Below are 20,336 nucleotides of genomic sequence, written 5' to 3'. Positions count from 1 at the left end.
AACAAAACAATATTTTATTGACACGTCCTCAATGTTCCGTATAAATATAAAGTGCTAAGTTTCCAACCCCCGCCCGCAGGGCTGGGAGGAAGTGGGGGAGGGAGTGTTAAATGTCACCTGAACACAAAAAAACTTTCCAGCACCGATACAGGCGTGAAATGCTCAAACACACACACACACACGTGCGCAAGAGGCCCACACGCAGCAGAGGCAGCCCTTCCCTGACGCACAGCTCCCCAGGAGCACAAGGCGCAGGCCCCAGGCCTGTAGTGGACCACCCCCTAAATGGGGCTCCTGGTTGTCACAGCTTGTTCCTTGGAGCCCTCAGGCTGCCAAGGGCTTCAACATCGTGGTGGGACCCGTGGGAATCCGCGGGTATAGAGTCCAGTCAGTTTCTGCCAGAAGATAGAGGGCAGAGGGGAAGCAGACATGCCCTCCATTCTGGTCCCCAGAATGAGGGCCAGCCCTCAAACCCAGCAGACAAGCACCAAGTGAGAAAGTCCAGAATTCCTACGTTCGCAGCACCACCACCTGGGGGCTTTTCAAATTTCGGGGAAAGGGCAGCTTTCCCTGAACTGGAGAGAATCGGTGCCCCTCTCCCCGGGGCGGTGGGGGGAGTGGGGGGAGCATGGTGGGGCCTTGCATCAGTGACATAGCACCTGAGTCTCGAACTGTAGCAGCTGCCCCATGAAACTGAAGTTGGGGGAGATGACTCCCCGGCGTTGCTTGACAAAGTCAAAGGCCTCGTCAAGCCTCACACGGCGGCTCTGTATCAGGTAAGCCAGGCAGATGGTGGCCGAGCGGGAGATGCCCGCCTGGCAGTGTACCAGTACCCGGCCTCCGCTGTTCTTCACCGAGTCTGCACGGGAGATGAAGAAAGAAGGGTCACACACGAAGGGAGGCAGGGGAGGTGACAGGTTCCCCAGGCCCCTCACCTGGGTGCCCCTTTGGGTCCCTCTGCTGAGGACCACCCCCCTTACCAATGAAGCTTATGGCCTCCTGGAACCAGGCACTGATCTCCACCATTTGGTTGTCCTCCACCGGGATGCTCTTGTAGTGGAAAAGGCCCTCAAAGTGGTTGGGGCAGCTGGCGGACACGTTGAGGACCGCAGTGATGCCACAAGCCTGCAGCCCCTGCAGGTCGGAGGAGTGGCTGCAGCTGCCCAGGAACAGGTAGGGTAGGATCTCCACCGGGCCTCCCTGCATGGGGACAAGAAAGGGATCAGGAGGAGGCCCTCTTCTCAGCCTGGACCTGGAGGGCTTCAGCACCAGCAGGGGCCAACACAGCCCGCCCCAGCAGGAGGAGCCCTCCACCTATCCACCTATCCGGACCAGGATCACACTCTGGAAACGGAGCACCCAGGAGGACACGCAGATGTAAACACTCACAAATACACACCTCCCCGTCAAAGCCCCAAATATGCTGCAGACACAATTCACAGAGCCACACAAGAGCCACCCACACCAGACGCACGGAGATGTGCTCCCCATCTGCTGCGGACACGGACACACACACACACACACACACGTGAGTGTGGACACGGAGAGACTCATGGAATCCACAAATGGCAGCCCCCTTCCCCAGAGGTGCCCATCCCGCAAATGCGGGGACAGGGGTTGGGGGCGAACAGCGAAATGAGCTCGGATCTCAGCTCACCTGATCGTAGAAGGGAGCCCTGGGGTCAGAGCGGCTCTTCTCTAACCCAGCAGACGACATGGTCGGGGCGGGGGACTCAGAGCACAGATCGGGACAGCACACCTGGAAGCCATCGAAGCCGCCTGCAGGGAGGGCAAAAGGCGGTTAGCGGGGAGGGTCCGGAGGAGACGGAGGGGGTCTTGGGAGGACTCCGGGAGGGGTTGCCGGGGCGCGGACGGCGCTCACCTCGCAGGAAGCACACGGCCGTGGGTCCCGCACGGGTCTCGGGCAGCAGCGCGGAGAGCAGCGCGTGTGCCGGGCCGTCGGGCGGGAGCTCGGCCACCGAGGCGCTGCCCTCGTCCAGCACCACCGCCCGGGCCAGCTCCCCGCGGGCCAGACGCGCCCGCAGCGCGCGGTCGGGCAGCAGGCAGGCGAGGGCGGCGGCCGGCGGGCCGCGGGCGCGGCGCCGCAGCAGCGCGTTCCAGGGCACGGGCCGCGCGTGGCGCACGTGGCGCCGGCAGAAGGCCAGGAAGGGGCGGCAGTCCAGCAGCAGCGTGCGCTCGGCCTCCCGAGGCTCCCGCAGCAGCGCGCCCAGCGCCGCGCAGTCCAGCTCGTGCGCCGCCTCCAGCCCCATAGCGACGGCCAGGCTCCTCCGGCCCCTCTCACTGCGCTGCTTCTGCCACGCCGCGCGCTCGGGATCTCGCGGCGGCCGAGCTGACCGAAATGAGTGTTCTGGGCGCTCTGGGCGGCGCCGCGGCTTAAGTACCCGGGGGCCCGCCTCCCGGGTCACCATACAAGGGCAGCGCAGGAAGGCGCCGGCCCCCGCCCCCGCGGCCTGCAGCTCGCGCTAGCGGGGCGGGCCCGGGGACTGGGCGGGCGGAAGGGGGAGGAAGCCGAGACTAGCTGTTGAGGGAAGGGTTTTGCCGGAGTCGGTGGGGCCCAGGTGCTTGCTACCCCCTACCTTTGCGCCCGGGCATGGAAGAACACCCCCACCCTATGAACTGCTCCACAGCGTTCAGTCTTTGGGAACTGGTGTCTCAGATGCACAGCCCCATTGCCCAGAGACTTTGGGGCCAGGGGTGCCCCTTGGCATGCTTCCTCTCCCTTCTCCCTTTGTCTTCCAAGATTGTCCCTCTGGGGATTTGTTACAACAAAAATTGAGATGGCTGTGATTTCTACAATGGGGAGTGGGGAGCCATGCTGAGATGTCCTTTTTCTACTTAGAAACCTTGGGAAGGAGGAACTTTCCTTCTTCTCCCTCTCCTCTGGCGTTGCGTGGCTGAGACCAGCACTCTGGGTCTGGCAGCAGGTTAGTGGCCAACCTGGTCCAGACCATTGTCCCCTGGGCCCAAGACCCTGGACATTGGCATGAGACGGTCCCCTGGGCCTTCCAGGGAAAAGGCAGGGGGCCTAGGATAAGTTTCCAGTTAAGAGTCGGGCAAGGCTTCCCCTGGGGCCCAGGGAAACCCCAGAGGCCCAGGGTGAAGCACTTCCCCAAGTCACAGGCCAGCTCGGAAGGGGAACTCTGCTGACGTTGATGGGCTCTCCCTGGGGCCTTGTGGGAATTTCAAGCAGCCTCACGAAGGGGAAGAAGGAGAAGAACTACCAGAATCTGCCTCCTCCACTCCTTTACGAAGCCCCTTCTCAGCCCTCCCTGGACTATGGCAGCCCCCACCCCCCCAACTGTCAGCAGGGACCTTGGACTGGCACCTGAGCGAGGTAATGAGCAGTGAGAATGGGGAGCTCCGTAATCTACACCTCTTCTGTCCGCCCAGGGACTGGATATGGTAAGGCCCAGCGGTGTGTGGGGAGAGGAGCTGGGCCTCTGGGTTGGGGGCAAGAGATATTGACAGCTAAACTCCAAAGCAGAAACCTTCAGGTGGAGGGAAGAGCATCCTGGAGCAGGAGCTGCCCTCATTCCCACCCCTAGCTGTGTGGGATTTCAGAACCCAATTCCCTAGGCTCCCATTCCCCCACACCACTACTCAGTGTCCTCTGTGAGATCCTTCCAGCTCCCTTGCAGTCCCCTATATCCAGACTGCCTTGGAGGGCTGCAGCTAGGACCCACGTTGGCCTCCAAGCCCTCTGCTTGTTTTATAAACTCTTAACTCCTCAAAATGGTGTGTCGATGCATCTGTCACTCTCTCATGCCTCAGTGTCCCCATCTGTAAGATAGGAGCTCCTAATAGACTGTGCATTCGCCCACACTGATTCCAAGGCTACAAGGCCACACCGCTGTCTGGGCTCCTCTAGTGTCCTATGCCTCCCTACAGGCCAATGTGGAGGCTGATGTGGCAAAGCCCACAACAGAGCCGGGGAGTCTGGGCCACAGATCCCAGAGGCTGATATGGGGCCCTTATCCTTGGCATCAACCCGGCAAATGACTTAATGGCTGATTCCAGGGGCAAATTACAGAGCACGCAAAAGAACAGTCAGGTCCAGTCTTGCTAACCCGTAGGGCTGGCGTCACCTGTCCCACTGGGAGCCACAGCCTCCCAGCTCCTTGGGGAGGAGGAGAGAAAACTGACCAGTTGAGATCCTGGCTCAGGAGTGAAAACCAGCTCAGTGGTGGGGCTGCAGACCCTGGACTCCCACACTGGGCTGAGCCTCTACCCCTCCTTGGGGAAAACAGCCTGCACCTTGCTGGGAAGTTCCACTCAGGAGTGGGAGTGCACTGTGAAAGCTTCACTCTCACAGCACAGTCCGAGGGGCCCTGCCCAGCGCTCTGCCTGAGGTGGTGGCAAGGATGTCACCCCCTCAATGCCACCTGCTTCGGGGCTGTCCGTTCTGCGGCTCTGGAACACAGAATCAAGGAGGCCTGATTTAGCCATGAAGCAGGGCTTCTCTTTGCCTCCTTCCCCTCTTCCCAAACTGGGGTAACCCCCACCCCCAATAACGGTGTAAAAGCCCAAGGCCAGACTAACAAGAGAGGGAGGACGCAAGCCCACATGCCACCCCCACTTCTGCTCTGACTAAAGATCCCCAGACCTCTGGTGAGTCATAGCACAGGACGTCTCCCCTCCTTGGCCACCTCCTGAGGGAACACCATTCTCACTGCAGAGATGAGGCAGGGCTCTGGACACACGGGTGGAGACTGTGAAGAGGGGTCTTGTTCAGCCGGATGCCCCACAGGCTGAATTTCTGGAGGGAGGACCCCCTGCTCCTCATCCCTAGACCATCAAGTCGGTTTGGGACCCAGCTTCAGTTTTTAACTAAAATACATAATTGGAACAAATGATGCTGTGCAGTCCTTTGCAACCACCTGTTTTGACAGTGAAGTGTCATTCTCCTCCTGCCTTTGGGACTCCTGGCTTCCCCTGCCCGGACCGGCACAGCCTGACCCAGCCCCCACACAAAGTGGTTTCCCTTCCACAATCACAGAGCTCCAAGCTCTGTCCTGCTGTGGGCTTGAGTCTGGTGTTCCTTCCTCCTCCTTCCAAACCTACGCCCCAAGCCCATGCCCTGGGGGGAAGGAAGAAATGAATGGTGTGGCTACCATCCTCGTGCCAGGTGGGGAAGAAGGTGAGAGTGACGACTGTGGCCTCCCCCAGCCTCATCTGAGCAGTGAGTCAGGATGACGTCAGGTTTCCTGTGCCCGGCCTCTGCCTGGCAGGCGCGGCGGCCACCCCCACAGGCTCCTGCCAGGCGGGGACAGAGGTTCCATGTTTTTCAAAGATGGTCCTTTCCAGCACAGTGGGGAGGACGGGGCAGAGCGGACATTCAGCTTGGGCGTCCAGCCCTCGGAAAGGCCAACTTCAGTGACCAAAAGACAGACATACGTGGGTCCCACGGTCACATGTATCTGTGGGCAGGAGCACCGGCAGGCAAGCTCCTCCACACAGTGAGTGTGTCAAGAAGAAAGTCTCCACTTGGAGCTGGTGTGGCTTTTTTTTTTTTTTTTTTAAGATTTTTGAGAGAGAGAGAAAGCAGGGGGAGAAAAACACAGGGACGGGGCAAGCAGACTCTGCAATGAGCAAGGAGCCCAATGCAGGGCTCAAGCTCATGCCCCTCAGATCCTGACCTGAGCAGAAACTAAGATCACCTAACAAACTACGCCACCCAGGCGCCCCGGTGTGGCTTTTTTATGCCTTCCCCAAGCATCCATCTCCAGATCACTCTTTCTTTTCTGCATTTGTTCATTCACCGGCCCCGCACTCAGAGAAATGTATTTTGAGTACCTGTGATGTGGCAGGTACTTTTCTGGGCGCTGGGAACACAGCAGTAAGTCGCAAACCACTGCCCTCAGGGTGCTGACCTCATCATTTCAGGAATATTTGTTTTCGTGATGATGTTGTCTTCATGGCAAGTGAGACTAGTTATCCACCTAGGGTAATGATATAGTTGAATGGTACAGATGGGACCCAAAGATGTTAAAGAGTGTGACACAGGTAGGTGATGTGACACAGGTAGAAGAGGCAGGACTCGTTGCCCAAGAGAGGACCCAACAGCCCCTTCCAGCTTCTGTGCTATTCTATAGGGTCTGGTTGTCCCTCCCGCCGTGGTCTCCCATTGAGAGAGGAGCATAAGGCACAGGGGAGAGGAGGCCACCGCCCTGAGGACGAGCAACCCGGAGAGCAGTCCCATTGCCACGGCCAGAGCCAGCTCCTCTGCTGGAGAGCCAGGCTCCACTGCATGTCCATCAGAGCACCCTGGGTTTGCCTGCACCCCTGGATGTGCCTGGGCTTGGGGCCAGGCGACACCTTCTCCCTGCACTCTTCCCGGGGCAGGCACCCCTCCAGAAGCCCTGGGCCCCAGCCCTGGGCTGGCACAGCAGTGAAAGTGCTCCATTCCCACCCTGTCGGCTGGATGTGCCCCTGGCTCAGGGTGCAGTCGCTGAGAAGAGAAGAGGTTGCTAAGGGAGAGCTCTGTCACCAGTGGGAACGGCTAGGTGAGAAGCGAGGGATTCTCAGAAAAGTGACCATGCTGCAGCCCCAGGGTGCGTGGCTCTGTGACAAGAGGACTCCCGGGGCTGCCTGCAGCCAGAGCGGGGTGCAGTGGAAGCCGTGGCCAGGGGCCTGGGAGGCCCAGAGGAGCCAGCGACTGCTCCTTCCCACCTGTCAGCCCCGCTCCTCTACCACAACCGGAGACCAGGCCGGTCCACTCCCCTGAAGACCAGTAGAACCAGCAGGAGCATGGAATGGCAGCCACGTGATCGGGGAGCCCTGGGGGCTCAGGAGCAACGTTGCCTTGGCTCAGGAGCCACATTGCCTTGGCTCAAACAGCAGGGCTATGTCCTTGCTGTGAGGCCTTTTTCTTTCTTTCTTTCTTTCTTTCTTTTTTTTTTTAAGATTCCATTTATTTATCAGAGAGAGAGAGGGAGGGGGGGGGAGTGAGCACAGGCAGACAGAGGCAGAGGGAGAAGCAGGCTCCCTGCCAAGCAAGGAGCCCGATGTGGGACTTGATCCCAGGACGCGCTGGGATCATGACCTGAGCCGAAGACAGCTGCTTAACCAACTGAGCCACCCAGGCGTCCTGCTGTGAGGCCTTGGACAAGCAACTTCACCTCTCTGTGCCCTCATTAGTGTCACGAACCCTGGGCTGGGTGCCTTCTAAGCACTGCCTCATCTAGGCTGCCGGGCTGAGGGGGACGGCAGACAGGGGAGCCCAGGCCCAGAGAAGGTGAGGTGGTGGACCAAGGCCACACAACCTGTGAATAGTGGGATTGGCACCCGGGTTTTCACCATGAGGTTACCCCGTCTCGGGCATGTGTCCTATGGCCTCCCTTCCACCAGCAAACACCTGTCTCATCTTTCTTCACAAAGACAACCATGAGCGCTAACACTGACTGAGTGTATGCCACGTGCCTGGCTCTGTCCTGAAACCTTTATAGGAATTATCACATTTAAACCTCTGACAGCCCTAAGAGGCGGGAATGACCAGTACCCCAAATACAAATAGGGGGCCCGAGGCACCAAGACGCTAATTTACCCAAACTGTCCCAGTTGGTAGATGGTAGAACCAGAGTTCAAACTCACAATCTCATGTCTCTCCGTCCTGCCCTCAGAATCCAGATCGGCACCCACCCAGGCTCTTCTGACCCGCCTTCCACCCTTGCCCAAAGCCCTTCTCTCGGCTGGGCTCTAGCCGCACAGGCCACCGTCAAGAGGACCTGGCTCTTTGGGGGGCCTTGGTGCTCTCTCCTGGTCAGCTACAAACCCCCTGAGGAAGCGGGGCCCACAGGACGCAGGCAAGCACAGTGCCCAGCCCACAGGGCCCCTGGCGCGTCTCTGTAGACATGTCACCTTGCCTCTGTGCCCCCAGCTAGCCCTCAGATAGGGAGCTGATTACACAGGAAGTTGAAAATCCACAGTGATGAACAAAGGTCAGTGTCAGGATGCGCTACCTGCTGAGCCCTTCAACCTGACCTTCTCCGGGCTCCAGAGCAGAAGAGGTCCCTAAAGCAGAGACTGGTTCTGGGGAGCAAACACACCAGCACAGGAGCAGAAGAGTCCATGTGACCTACGTGGGGAGCTGTCGGGGGGCTCAGGGACCTGGTCGGACTTGCAGTGGTAGCGAAGATGGAGAAGGGGTCCAGATCAGGTGTGGGGAGAAGTAGCAGGGACTGAGAGGGCAGAGACTTGGAGGAGTCCGGGTGGCTGGCTGGCTAAGAGAAAGAAGGGGCCAAGCCTGCCTCTCCTCCTTCCTGACACTGAGCCCCACCTGGGTGCCTGCTCCCCCAGCCAGGGGACCCAGAAGCCAGCCAAGGGACACCAGCTGTTTTGTGTGCTCACTACCTCCTAGGACTCATTTCACAGTCGGGAAGAAGGCTGCTTACTCGGCACATGTGAGGGAAAAGGGCAGAGACAGGAGGCTCCCTATGCCACAGCCAGAGAAGAGCTGGGGATCTGGGGGAGACAGGACGCCCAGAAGAGTCCTGGGCCCAGGGCTGGCTATAGCAGCGCAGATGGCTGGGGAGGGGGGCAGCTGGAGAGGAAGTGCCTGGAGAGGATTAGGAGGATCAGGGCCACAGATCCGATTGTGCTGCCCTTGAAGAAAAGCTGAAGCCATCACTGTTCATGGAGTTGCCCCTGGATACCCAGAGAGGGATGTGCACGTGTGCACATGCATACATATGCGTACACACACACACACACACACACACGTGCATATGGAGTTATACACTCACAACCTGTGTACACACGGTGTCACAGACCATCACACACAATTAAACCCAACCACCTTCCCGTTGTGCACAGACATGAGCATACCCCCAGGGTGTGGCCTCCTTAGCCCCATGACAGCCCAGAGACCCCTGCGTGATCAGGATCAGTCCTGGCCCCAGGGCCCAGCCCTGCCTCACACATGCCCCAGCCCACACACCTTCACCCCTTACCACCGGCCCCGAGACGTCTCCGACCGCCAGCACCGCACGCACCTGTTTAACTTGGCACACTGTGCAGCCTAGATACAAGTGCCCTCCACACCCCAGTCCACCTCTCACTCAGACAGCTTGGAGGGCGTGGGAGGCAGTCTCCCCCTGCACAGCCACCCCACTCTGTCTGTGCTGCCCAGAAAGAAGCCGGGGGTTCCACACAGGGACATTTCTCAGGGCCTGGCCTCAGACCTGTGGAGCCACACACACACACACACACACACACACACACACACACACACTCCTTGTAAGGTCTGAGCTCCCCATCATCAGTGCTGTTCTGTGGAAGGAAGAGATCTCAAGGCTAAAGAAGATGGCCTGTATTAGTCTTCAACTTTGAGAATACAGTGGCATAGGCTCCCCTGGGTATCAGGCACTGTGCTGGGTGCCCCAAAGACACTTCACTATGAGCTGGGCCTTGCTGGCGTCTCCATTGACGCAATTCCTTAGAGCCCACCTGCTACCCCAAGTCAGGAACCCTTGCTTCAGAGAGGGGGCCATACAGAACGAACTTTCCAAGGGGCCAGGCCTGGCCATATTCTTGGCTAGTTATTTTAGAACATCCTAACCAAGAAAGGCTAACCTAGCTGTCCCTGTCCCCAGCCTGACTCATGCAGTGCCTGCCTGTGTTTCCCCAGGGGCAGGGGTAGGCCTCAGATTTTGTCTGACACAGGAAAGGCCCCTGGAGGCTAGGCCAGGCAGCTCACCGGTACTTACTTAGGCCCAGCTACCTGCAGGGGCCAGGAAAGCCCAGTTGCCTGATGTTCCTGTCACCATGGGGCTGACTGAGACTGCAAGACCACCTAGCAGTGGGCCTGAGTGAGAAAGAGCAGGAGGCTGGACCCAGGCCTTGGGCCCCAGGATATGACCCCCATGACAATAGTCATTGGGCTAGAAATCCGGGTGGCTAGAGCCTCCCCACTTCGGGTCCAGTGCTGAGGGTGAGGAAGGGCCACCAAGGACACAGGAGAGCCAGAGGGCATGCTGCCTCGCCCAGGCCCCAGAGGATCCGCAGACGGGCAGCAGAACGGCTCCCAGGAAGGCAGCTCATGCTGCAGCTGGAAAGGCCCACCTTTGGGAGGCCACTGACCCCTCTGCCTTCTCCCTCCCCGGCCCTCCCCTGGTCTCACTTTCTTCTCCCCACCTCTCCTTCTGCCCAGCAACTCCCACCTCTCAGCTATGTCCTACCCTCAGCCCTGTTTATTAAATATCCCCCCAGAGACCCTATGTGGCCAAGGGCAGGCCCTCCCCCCAGGACGGCAGCCTCCTCTCTCTGACAGGAAGTGTGGGGGCCCCTCATAACCTCACAGGGCTGAGTGTGGCGCCCACCTCTCAAAGCTCAGAGACCACATGTGGTCACACCCCTGTCCCACTCCTGGGCCAAGACCCCCATCCAACCTCAACCCCCCTTCTAAACTCTGCCCTTGCTCTGCCCTGCCCCTGGATGGCCGGAGCCACCTTCTCCAGGTCCTAGCATAGCCCTCCTGGATTTCCCATTGGGTCCAGTGTCTCTGGGAGCCTGCCCTGCCCTATGGCCCCACACCAGCCCAGCACAGCTGCCACTATAGGCACACTCCCCGTGGCAGAGGAGTGGACTGCCCTCCCCCTTTACTCCCCAGAGGAGGAGCACAGCTGCCACTCCCAGTGTCAGGGTCAGGTCCATCCCCAGCGTGAAGCATTTGTCCTTGAAGGAGTGAGAGGAAGCAGCACTCTGAGGTCAGCCAAGGTCAGAATGCAGAACTTCCCCTGCCCTCCATAGAGAAGTTGCCCCAGTGCCCGGGGACATCTTTCTTTCTGAGGCTGAAGACCCTGCTGAGGCAGGGGGATGGCAAACATGACCTAGACAACTCCTTTCAGCACAGGATGCTCTCACCAGGTAGAACAAGATTTTTGGTGGCTTCCTCACACACCACAATATCACTTCCCTGCACCCTTCACCCACTGGGCCCAGGGCTCAGACCCTAGCCCACAATGTCTATGGCTCATGGGCGCAGCCATGGGGCTACCCAGACGCTGTCAACCTTCCCTAGAACCTATAGGCCAAACCAGTCTGAAAGAAGCCCCCTGCCAGGGCCAAGCTGAGCAGTGAGACCCTGGACAGTTGGCAGCCCAGGTTCCTATGGGGAAAGGTCAGCGGCAGGTTACAGAGGAGCTGCTGGGCTTGGCCTCAGTGCTCTCCCACTTCCCCATCCAGAGCCTTGGGGCTGGAGGAGAGGTTTACTGCATCCTGGCAGCAGACGGAATGGGTGCTGGAGCATCTGGAACAGTGGGCTGCCCACATGGGACTGGGTCAGGCAGCCTGGAAGCTTTGAGGTAAAGCCAGGCCAGGCTCCCCCAGACTGGTTGTATGCAGGTGACAGGTCTCAGTGGGGAGGAGACTCCACAGCCCCAGTCAAATAAGGGAAACAGGAACTACTTGCATACCAACAATGAGGCGCCTTCCCCTTCCCAGTGAGCCCTACCGGGAAGCCCCCTTGGGGTGCCTTGGCTGCTGAGTCAGCCTCACCCGCCTCCTGGGAAAGGGGCCACAGTAGCGCCCCCTCGCCTGCCTGCCTGGCTGTTGTGGGAAATGAATGAGCCACCTTCGGGGAAGGCATTTTGGAAACTATGAAGGGCTGTGTGTGTGTAAATAATGTGAAGAATTATGGAACAATGGGCTCATGACACAGCGGTCAGACCTGGGCCACCCCTAACCGTAAGGAAGGCTTTGGGTTCCTAGCAGCCATGCTCCCAGCTAAAATCCCAGGCTCCACCACCCCAAGCAAGCTTGTCAAATAACTGATACTGTTTTGATTAATTTACTTATTTGAGAGAGGGAGGGAGAGTGGGGGCAGGGAGAGGGTGAAGGAGAGAGAGACTCTCAAGCTGACTCCTCACTGTGTGCAGAGCCCGACCCGATACCAGGGCTCAATCTCACAACCCTGAGATCATGACCTGAGTCGAAACCAAGAGTCAGACACTTAACTGACTACACCACCCAGACGCATAGTATCAAATGGTATCATAAAACTGATACCATTTAACACTCAATCAAGATAATAGAAAAGCAGAATTCTTAGGATACTAGAAATAGAAAAATAGAAGCCTTCTTAAGTCCAGCAAACATCACACTTAACAGCGAAGCTACAGGATCACTCTCCCAGAGGGAAAAACAAGCCACTGGGCCGAGTTTGGGGGTCCTGGCCTTTCAATGGGAAAAGAAAGAGATGCAGGAGAAGAACATAAACCATTGTTATTTATAGAAAATATAACTACCTGTCAGAAGAATCTAAAAGAATCATCTGACAAAGCACACACTATAAGGGGAAACCAGCAAGGTAACCAGAGACAAGATCATCATACAACAATCGTTGCTTCCCAGTATACCAAAAACAAAACAAAACAAAAAACCAATGGAAACCTGTAATAGAACTTTGCCATTCAAAACATTAACAAAAGCTGTAAGAGACCAAGAAACAAGCCTAAGAGGAATGTTTAAGACCTATAGGAAGACAACTGTGAAGGGACACTTTATAGTCTGCCTTTGGCTCGGGTCATGATCCCGGGGCTCTGGGATCGAGCCCCACGTCAGGGTCCCTGCTCAGTGGGAGCCCGCTTCACCCTCTCCCTGCCACTCCCCCTGGTTGTACTCCCTCTCTGTCAAATAAATAAATGAAATCTTTAAAAAATAATAAAATAAAAGACAGCTGTACAATTTGGTTGAAGGACATGATAAAGCTAAGTATACAGAGAATTATATCATGCCCCATAACAAGAATATTCCAGATCAAGGTGTGGGGTCCAACCTGACTTGATCTATAAATGCATTTATGACCCAACCAGAATCATGAGATGCTTTAATGAGATCTGACAAGCTGGTTTTCATATTCATGTCAGAGAGAAAATGTACAAAAATAGCCAAGAAATTTTTGAAAATTAAGAACAAAGAGGGAGGACTTGTCCCAATTTTATAGTTGATGTAAAAATAAACTATAAAAGTCTAGTGATTTTTAAAGTGTGGTTCCATCACAGAAATAGGCAGATGGAGCAATGGAACTGACTGGAAGTTCCAAAAGCCCACCAGTGATGATGGCACCTCCAACCAACAGAGCAAAGATTGGACTTCTCCACGTACCACAATAGTGGAGCTGGCTGTCCACTCTTTCAGACTTTTTGATCTACATCTCATATGAACAAAAATACATACCATGTGGAATACATCACTTAAAAGAACACCAAATATGCAAATATTAGGGAAAATACACACCAGAAGAAGTTTATAACTTTGGGGTTAAAAAGCCATAAGCAAAATGCAGAACACAAAAGCCCCATGTGAAAGAACTGATAGATTTGAACTCATGTAAATTAACTTTTCCTATCCGATCAGACTCACCATAAGCAAAGGTAAAAGACAAATGACAGACATGGAGAAAACATTTGAAAAACAAGCAACAGATTAAAAGATTATTATTCACTCAATCATTCACAGGACAATTCATTTGGCAGTGCCTACTCTGTGCCAAGCGACTGTCCTGGGCACAAGACACATTAAATGACAAAATCCCTGCCCTCTGGGTTCTTGCATTCTCATGGGGCGGGGAGGGAGAGGCAAGAAAGGAAGAAACATGTCCTAAGTCAGATGACAGTCACAGAAAATAATAAACAGGGAGGAAAGGGAGTACTGTGAAAGAAAGCAAAGACGTGAGGCCCTCCAACACTGAACAAGAAAAAGCCAAAGAACACAACAGAAAAAGGGACAAAGAAAAGCAGCACAGAATTTGCAGGTCAAGCGATGCATGCAAGTGTCCAGTAAACACGCTGCCCTCAGGCTCTGCCCACGGGAACAATGGGGTGGTCTCACTGGCTCAGCGGGTTGGCAAACATTCAGTACTAGAAGCAGATAACCTCATGCCCCTTTGGTGGGAGTGTATGTTGGTATCATTTGAGGAGGAGGGGTGCAATTTGGCAAGACCTATCCAGAAGGTGAGAGAACATGCCCTTTGACCCCACACCCCCTCTTCCGGGTATCACTCTGGAAAGAGAATCATACAGAGATTTGCAATGCAGCATTGTTGGTATTGGGGGGAAATGGGATACACAATTTTTACAGTTCTACCAAGCATCTATAAAAGAATAGCGAGGTTGGGCGCCTGGGTGGCTCAGTGGGTTGAGCCGCTGCCTTCGGCTCAGGTCATGATCTCGGGGTCCTGGGATCGAGTCCCACATCGGGCTCTCTGCTCAGCAGGGAGCCTGCTTCCCTCTATCTCCCTCTCTGCCTGCCTCTTCGTCTGCTTGTGATCTCTCTCTGTCAAATAAATAAATAAAATCTTAAAAAAAAAAAAAAAAAAAAGAATAGCGAGGTAAATCCACACACACTGCAGACCAAGCGGAAAAAGAGGACTTACAAATAAGGGCATACGGTATGATACTACTTTTATAAAAAACAGAAGCCCTGTATTCCATACAAACATAAATATAGATGAAAATGCTCTAGGAGAAAAGGTCTGATTACAAACCAAGGAAAAGCACTGAACCACACAGAGGTGGCTGGCTGAGTGGCAAGAGGTGCTGGAGGCTGTCACAGTTGGGCCAGACCAGGAAGCGAGCGTCTGGAAGCCTTCCACAAGTGGACTGTGAGAGGAAGGGGCCCGAGCTCTGCTGCAGGGATGAGGGGTGGGGGTGCCCTGACACGGGAAGAGAATGCCAGTGTCGGTGCCTGTGAGGAGCCAGGCCAGAGGGGAAACTGCAGATCTTGAGCAGGCCAAAGAGATGGGCTCCGGCCAGGTGGGCAAAAAGAGCCCCCTGGGGACACTGACACACACACCCCAGGCCAGGTGTCCCCCAGCACCCTGTGCTGGCTGACCCTGCCTGGGATGCCTTTACCTACCCCTTACCAGCCTCTCCTTCAAGAGTTCCCTCAGGCCTCACTTCCTCCAGGAAGCCTTCCTAGATCCTCAGGCTGAACCAAGGGCCTCTCCCAGGGCCTCCCAGAGCCCAGGCTCACCTCTGCCATTTATGGGCCCCAATCAGGAGACCCTCCCAATACTTAGGCCTCCCTGAAGTCAGGAAACAAATCTTAGCAGCTTCACTTTGCCTACTCTTAGCTCAGGCCTGGGCCGAGCAGGTCCGTGTCAGTGTTCACTGGAGGGACAGGCGAGCTGTTTGCCCTGTTCTTCCTTCATGTTTGGTTTCGCCTTTGGGTATGAGACCTCCCTGGGACGGCTGGGGAGATTGAATCCTTATCTCTCCAAAAGGCAACATTCCTGTCTTCCACCTGCCCTCTCACCCAGGGGTCGGATTCTGCCCTGGCTGGGAGCCAGGCAAGGGGCGGGGGAGGCCTATCAGGGACAGGATGTGACGACTCCTACGCAGCCCAGGGTCTTTTTCCGTGGCTCAGAACATGCAGCACCAGGTGGCTGCCTTTGCTGGGAGCCACCTTCCTTCTCACGGCCCCTCTCTGCTCACATCCTGTTTCCACCCCTCTGACACCCTAGGCCCCAAGCCTTGGGCCCCCACCCCCGCCTGCTGGGTTTTCACATGGCCTTTCCTGGGTGCTCTGGGAGCACAGGCCTCTTGGTTTCAGCTCCTGGGGGCCTGAAAGAATTTGCACTTGATCTTGCCTTCCTGAAGGAACAGTCCTAACATGTCAAATGGCGCATGCGGCAGGCTCAGCTTAGAACAGGACCAAGGTGAAGGGGGAAGGGACACGGGTCAGGGGCAGATCAGGGCCAGGAGGCTGGGCTCCAAACCTGGTTCTCCCACCACCACACAATATGACTTTGGGCAAGACCCTGAAGTGACTTGAGTCTCATTTTCCTTCGTTGTCAAAAGGAAATCCAAGGGGGTTGGCCTCACCAGCGAAAGCTAGCAACAAGGATACCCACTGTGTGCCCAAGTCCTATCTCTCCCAGGACAGAGTCTTATCCACCATACCCACCCTACACTGACTAATTACACAACAGTTGCTACTTTCCAGAGTTGTCCCAGAAATCGATCCACACTACAGAAAACTGAGAATAAGCTGAAAGAAGGGAGAAGATAGCAAAGCATTGGCCATAACCCACCTTGGTTCATTTTTGGAGTCATTCCCTCACTAGTTGTGAGCCCTTTGCACTGAATACACTTAATGAGAAAGGACAGGTAGGGAAATTCATTACTGAAAACAAGGCTGTTAGCCCTACAAGGCTTGGTAGGGGGTCCCAGGCAGGGTGCACGACCCCTCCTCAGGCAGCCCTGAGAGACCTTGCCCCAACCTTCCTCCCCAACCTCCTCACCAGCTGGTCCCCCTGTCCTGGCAGGTGAGGGTTGCCCTCCTAGGGTCCCTGTAGCCTTGCTTCTCAACAACATCTCCCCATTCAGGGCAAGTCCAGGAATGGGCCTAGAAGCCAGACAGGTCCGGGAGGAAGCCAGTCCTGACAGGAAACACATCCTCATACAACCTGTGGTAGATGTGACTGGTGGTGGCGGCTGGTCTCCAGACCTCCACTGCCCGATGCACAGAGCCCTGCCCTCCTCAGTCCTCCCACAGTAGGGCCGAGCCATGCACCCCATTCCAGTCAATGAAATGTTCATTCTAGGCTGGGGCGTTAAAAAGCCCATTGGGAATTTTCCAGTCTTGCTCTCCTCCTCTGCCTTTTTGAAGGGGAGGACATCTTGTTCTGCAGGCAGTGCAATGACATGAGGGAGGTCTGTGAGGAAGCCGTGAGTCTTCATTAACATGGCAAGTGGTAAGCATGGTGGGACGGTTGTGCCCCATAACCCCGCGATCCTGCCCAGCACGGCCAGTCTGCCTCAGTGGAAAGCCCCATATTTGTTTCACTGGGCAAACCCACTCCCTGTGGCCTGGCTCCTCTGTCCCCCCAGCTTCCCCCTCACATCTAGGTCTACAAAATCTCTCTGCTTCCTGTCACCCATCACCATCCAGGGCCTGAGCTTCAGTTAGCTTCAGCCTTCAGTTAGTCATGTGCAGGCTGTTCACCCCACTCCTGTGGATCCTGGACAGTGAGGGGTTCTTTCCTATCTGGCCTGAGGCCCAGCACCTTCAGGACAGCCCAACGGTTCCCACACAAAAGGGCGGCTGCCACGGGCCTAACTCTGACGGCTGCCACCTGCCACACCCCCATCTGTGCTAACTCCAACACGGGTGCAGTGGGTGGAGGAAACCTGTGCTAGCACATCTGGGTGCTGCTGTCCACACACTTGGCTTTGTGGTCATTTTTTCATTTATTATAACCTAAGCATGTCCCCGAGTTTCAAGCTTCTACCCACAGGAAGACACTTGCTTCCGTCCACAGCACTTCCGGGCTTATTGTGTCTGCTCCTCCTGCCCCCTGCCAAGTCCTGAACTCCCTTCCTTCTTTGTCCTTCCAAACCTGACACCTGAAAAAAAAAAAAAAACCAAAACCCTAATGTCTCAATCCAGCTCTCAGCCTTGTTAGCTAAATGCTGCTGGAGAAAACCACCGTAACGGGTCCTCCTCCACCCTCACACTCAGGGGTCCCAATCCTCATGCCCCTCTCCAGCTCTTCGGTGGCCCAGCTTCTGTGCTAGCTATGCTTGGAACATGAAACTAAGGGGCGCCTGGGTGGCTCAGTCAGTTAAGCATCCGACTCCTGATTTCAGTTCAGGTCATGATCTCAGGGTCATGAGATCAAGCCCCACACCGGCTCCGTGCTCAGTGCAGAAGTCTGCTTGAGATTCTCTCTCCCTCTACCCGTCTCCCCCTTAAAATAAATAAATAAATGAGTCTTTTAAAATAAGAAAAGAGGGGAGCCTGGGTGGCTCAGTGGGTTAAGCCTCTGCCTTCAGCTCAGGTCATGAACTCAGGGTCCTAGGATCAAGCCCTGCATCGGGCTCTCTGCTCAGCGGGGAGCCTGCTTCCCGCCCCCTCCCCCACCTGCTTCTCTGCCTAGTTGTGATCTCTGTCTGTCAAATAAATAAATAATAAAAAAATTAAAAATAAAATAAGAAAAGAAAAAAGAACATGAAACTAGTAAACCAGGATGGACAAAGCAAGGTTGGATCCCTTCTCGCACTCCTACCTAATGGAGTACATATCTAAATACAAAAGGTTAAACTATAAAGCTAAAACATAAGCATGTAGGAGGACATCTTTTTTACCTTGAGGGAATAAAGATTTTAAAGGCACAGATCATAGTTGAAAAAATGATGGATTTGACCACATAAAAAGTAGAGATCTCGGCTCAATAAACATCATAGAGTTACTAGATGAGTGATAAATTGGAAGAAAATGTTTGCAATGTCTAAAATTGACAGCAGTTATTGCTTGTATATTATATTTTGTTTCAGAAATAAAATATTAAAAATCCTAATTTAGCACATACAATGAATTTTTTTTAATTGACAAGAAAAATTGGGGAATTATAGAAAACTATCAATAGAGAAATGGATACAGCCATAATAGGCAATTCATATAAGGGAAATCTGAAAGATTAACAAGTATATAAAGAAATACTTAGGGGGTGCCTGGGTGGCTCAGTCAGTTAAGGGCCCAACTCTTGATTTCTGCTCAGATCATGATCTTAGGATTGTGAGATCAAGCCCCACATTGGGCTCCACGCTGGGTATGGAGCCTGCTTAAAATTCTCTTTCTCCCTCTGCCCCTCCCTACCATTTGTGTGCTCACTCACTCTCAAAAAAAAGAAAAGAGAAAAGGAGAAAGGAAGGAAGAAAGCAAGGAAGGAAGGAAAATACTGAAACTCCCTAGCAGTTAGAGAACTGAAAAATAAAACTATGAGAGATCTCTTTACACCATTCAAATTAGCAAAATAAAAACAAAAAATAGAGCATACCAAGTGTTGGCAAGGACACAGGGAAAGAAATGTGGTGATATTTAGTCAAAAAATATATTCCACTGGCAAAATCTCTCTGTATCTTCACTCTTAAAGAAAGAAAAGCACAAAACCCAGAAAAACCTTCCCCTAAGAGCTATAGGACAGGGTAAGATAGGGTGAGGAGGGAAAAAAAAAGTAGGGAAGAAGGGGAATAGGGGAATGACACTCACATTCTGCCTCATATGAAATACAAAATAATAATCTATCATGATGATATATATGTAATAATACAGATCAAGGAAAAATTGGAAATATCCTCAATATCAAAAGTGAATGTTACCTCACATCAGATGTAAAAAAAACTTCCATAGTTCATTCCATGAACCTAAATGCTACCACCTAAAACTATAAAATGTCTAGAAATATAGGAGAAAATCTTTTATCCTTGAATTAGGCAAAGGTCTCTTAGAAAATAGAAGCATAAAACATAAAAGAGAAAAATTAGTTGGACTTCATCAAAATTATAAACTTATGCTCTTTGAAAGTTACCATTAAAAAAAAGGCAATCACAGGGAGAAAATATTCCCAACACATGCATCAGATGAAGGACTTGGATCTAAAACATACAAATATTCAACTCAAGAATAAAATAATAATCCAATTTTTAAATGAACAAAACATTCCTCTGAAAAAGATCTACAAATGGTCAATAAGCCCATGAAAATATGCCCACCATTATTATTCATGGGATAAGTGCAAATCAAAACCATAGGGAGATACCACAGCACATCCACTGGGATGGCTAGAATGAAACAACAATAACAAGTGTGGAGAACGTGCATAAATTGGAACCCTCATAAGTTGCTAGTGTGAATGTAAAATGGTGCAGCTGCCTTGGAAAACAGTTTGGCAGTAACTCAAAAAGCTAAGCACGGGGCGCCTGGGTGGCTCCGTGGGTTATAGCCTCTGCCTTTGGCTCAGGTCATGATCTCAGGGTCCTGGGATCGAGGCCTGCATCGGGCTCTCTGCTCAGCAGGGAGCCTGCTTCCTCCTCTCTCTGCCTGCCTCTCTGCCTACTTATGATCTCTCTCTCTCTCTCTCTCTCTCTCTGTCAAATAAATAAATAAATAAAATTTAAGGAAAAAAAAAAGCTAAGCACAGAGTTACCATATTGACCCATCAATTCCAGTCCCAGGTATATAATCAAGAGAATTGTTTGAACATATGTTCGTACAAAAACTTAAACATGAATGTTCATAATGGAATTATTCATAATGGCCAAAAAGTGGGAAAAACTCAAATGTTCAGCAAATGATAACTGGATAAACAAAATGCAGCCTATCCCTACAGTAGAATACTATACAATCCTGAAAAGGAATGAGGCGTTGATACATGCAATGGCATGGATGAAGCTTGAAAGCATTCTGCTAAGTGAAAGAAGCCGGTTACAAAGACCACATGTTGTATGAGTCCGTTTACATCAAATGTTCCATAGAGACAGAAAGTAGACTAGCAGCAGCCAGGGACTAGGTGGAGGGACGGGGCAGTGACTGCT

The 20,336-nt window shown here is 53.6% G+C and overlaps 1 protein-coding gene across 1 annotated transcript; it reads right to left on the bottom strand.

Moving 5' to 3' along the window:
* DUSP2 (dual specificity phosphatase 2) lies at window positions 1-2,355 on the bottom strand. Its single transcript, XM_059407641.1, has 4 exons — window positions 1,883-2,355; window positions 1,658-1,779; window positions 981-1,200; window positions 1-859 (listed from the first exon to the last, which is right to left on the bottom strand). Exons 1-4 carry the CDS (start codon window positions 2,268-2,270, stop codon window positions 645-647), a joined length of 945 nt encoding a protein of 314 aa, XP_059263624.1. The 5' UTR covers window positions 2,271-2,355; the 3' UTR covers window positions 1-644.
* Window positions 2,356-20,336: the final 17,981 nt, after the last annotated feature.

The sequence above is a fragment of the Mustela nigripes genome, chromosome 7 (assembly GCF_022355385.1).
Source record: "Mustela nigripes isolate SB6536 chromosome 7, MUSNIG.SB6536, whole genome shotgun sequence".
NCBI classification, from domain to species: domain Eukaryota; kingdom Metazoa; phylum Chordata; class Mammalia; order Carnivora; family Mustelidae; genus Mustela; species Mustela nigripes.
Note: the sequence above shows the minus strand (reverse complement) of the source record. Positions and strands in the feature narration are given on the sequence as shown.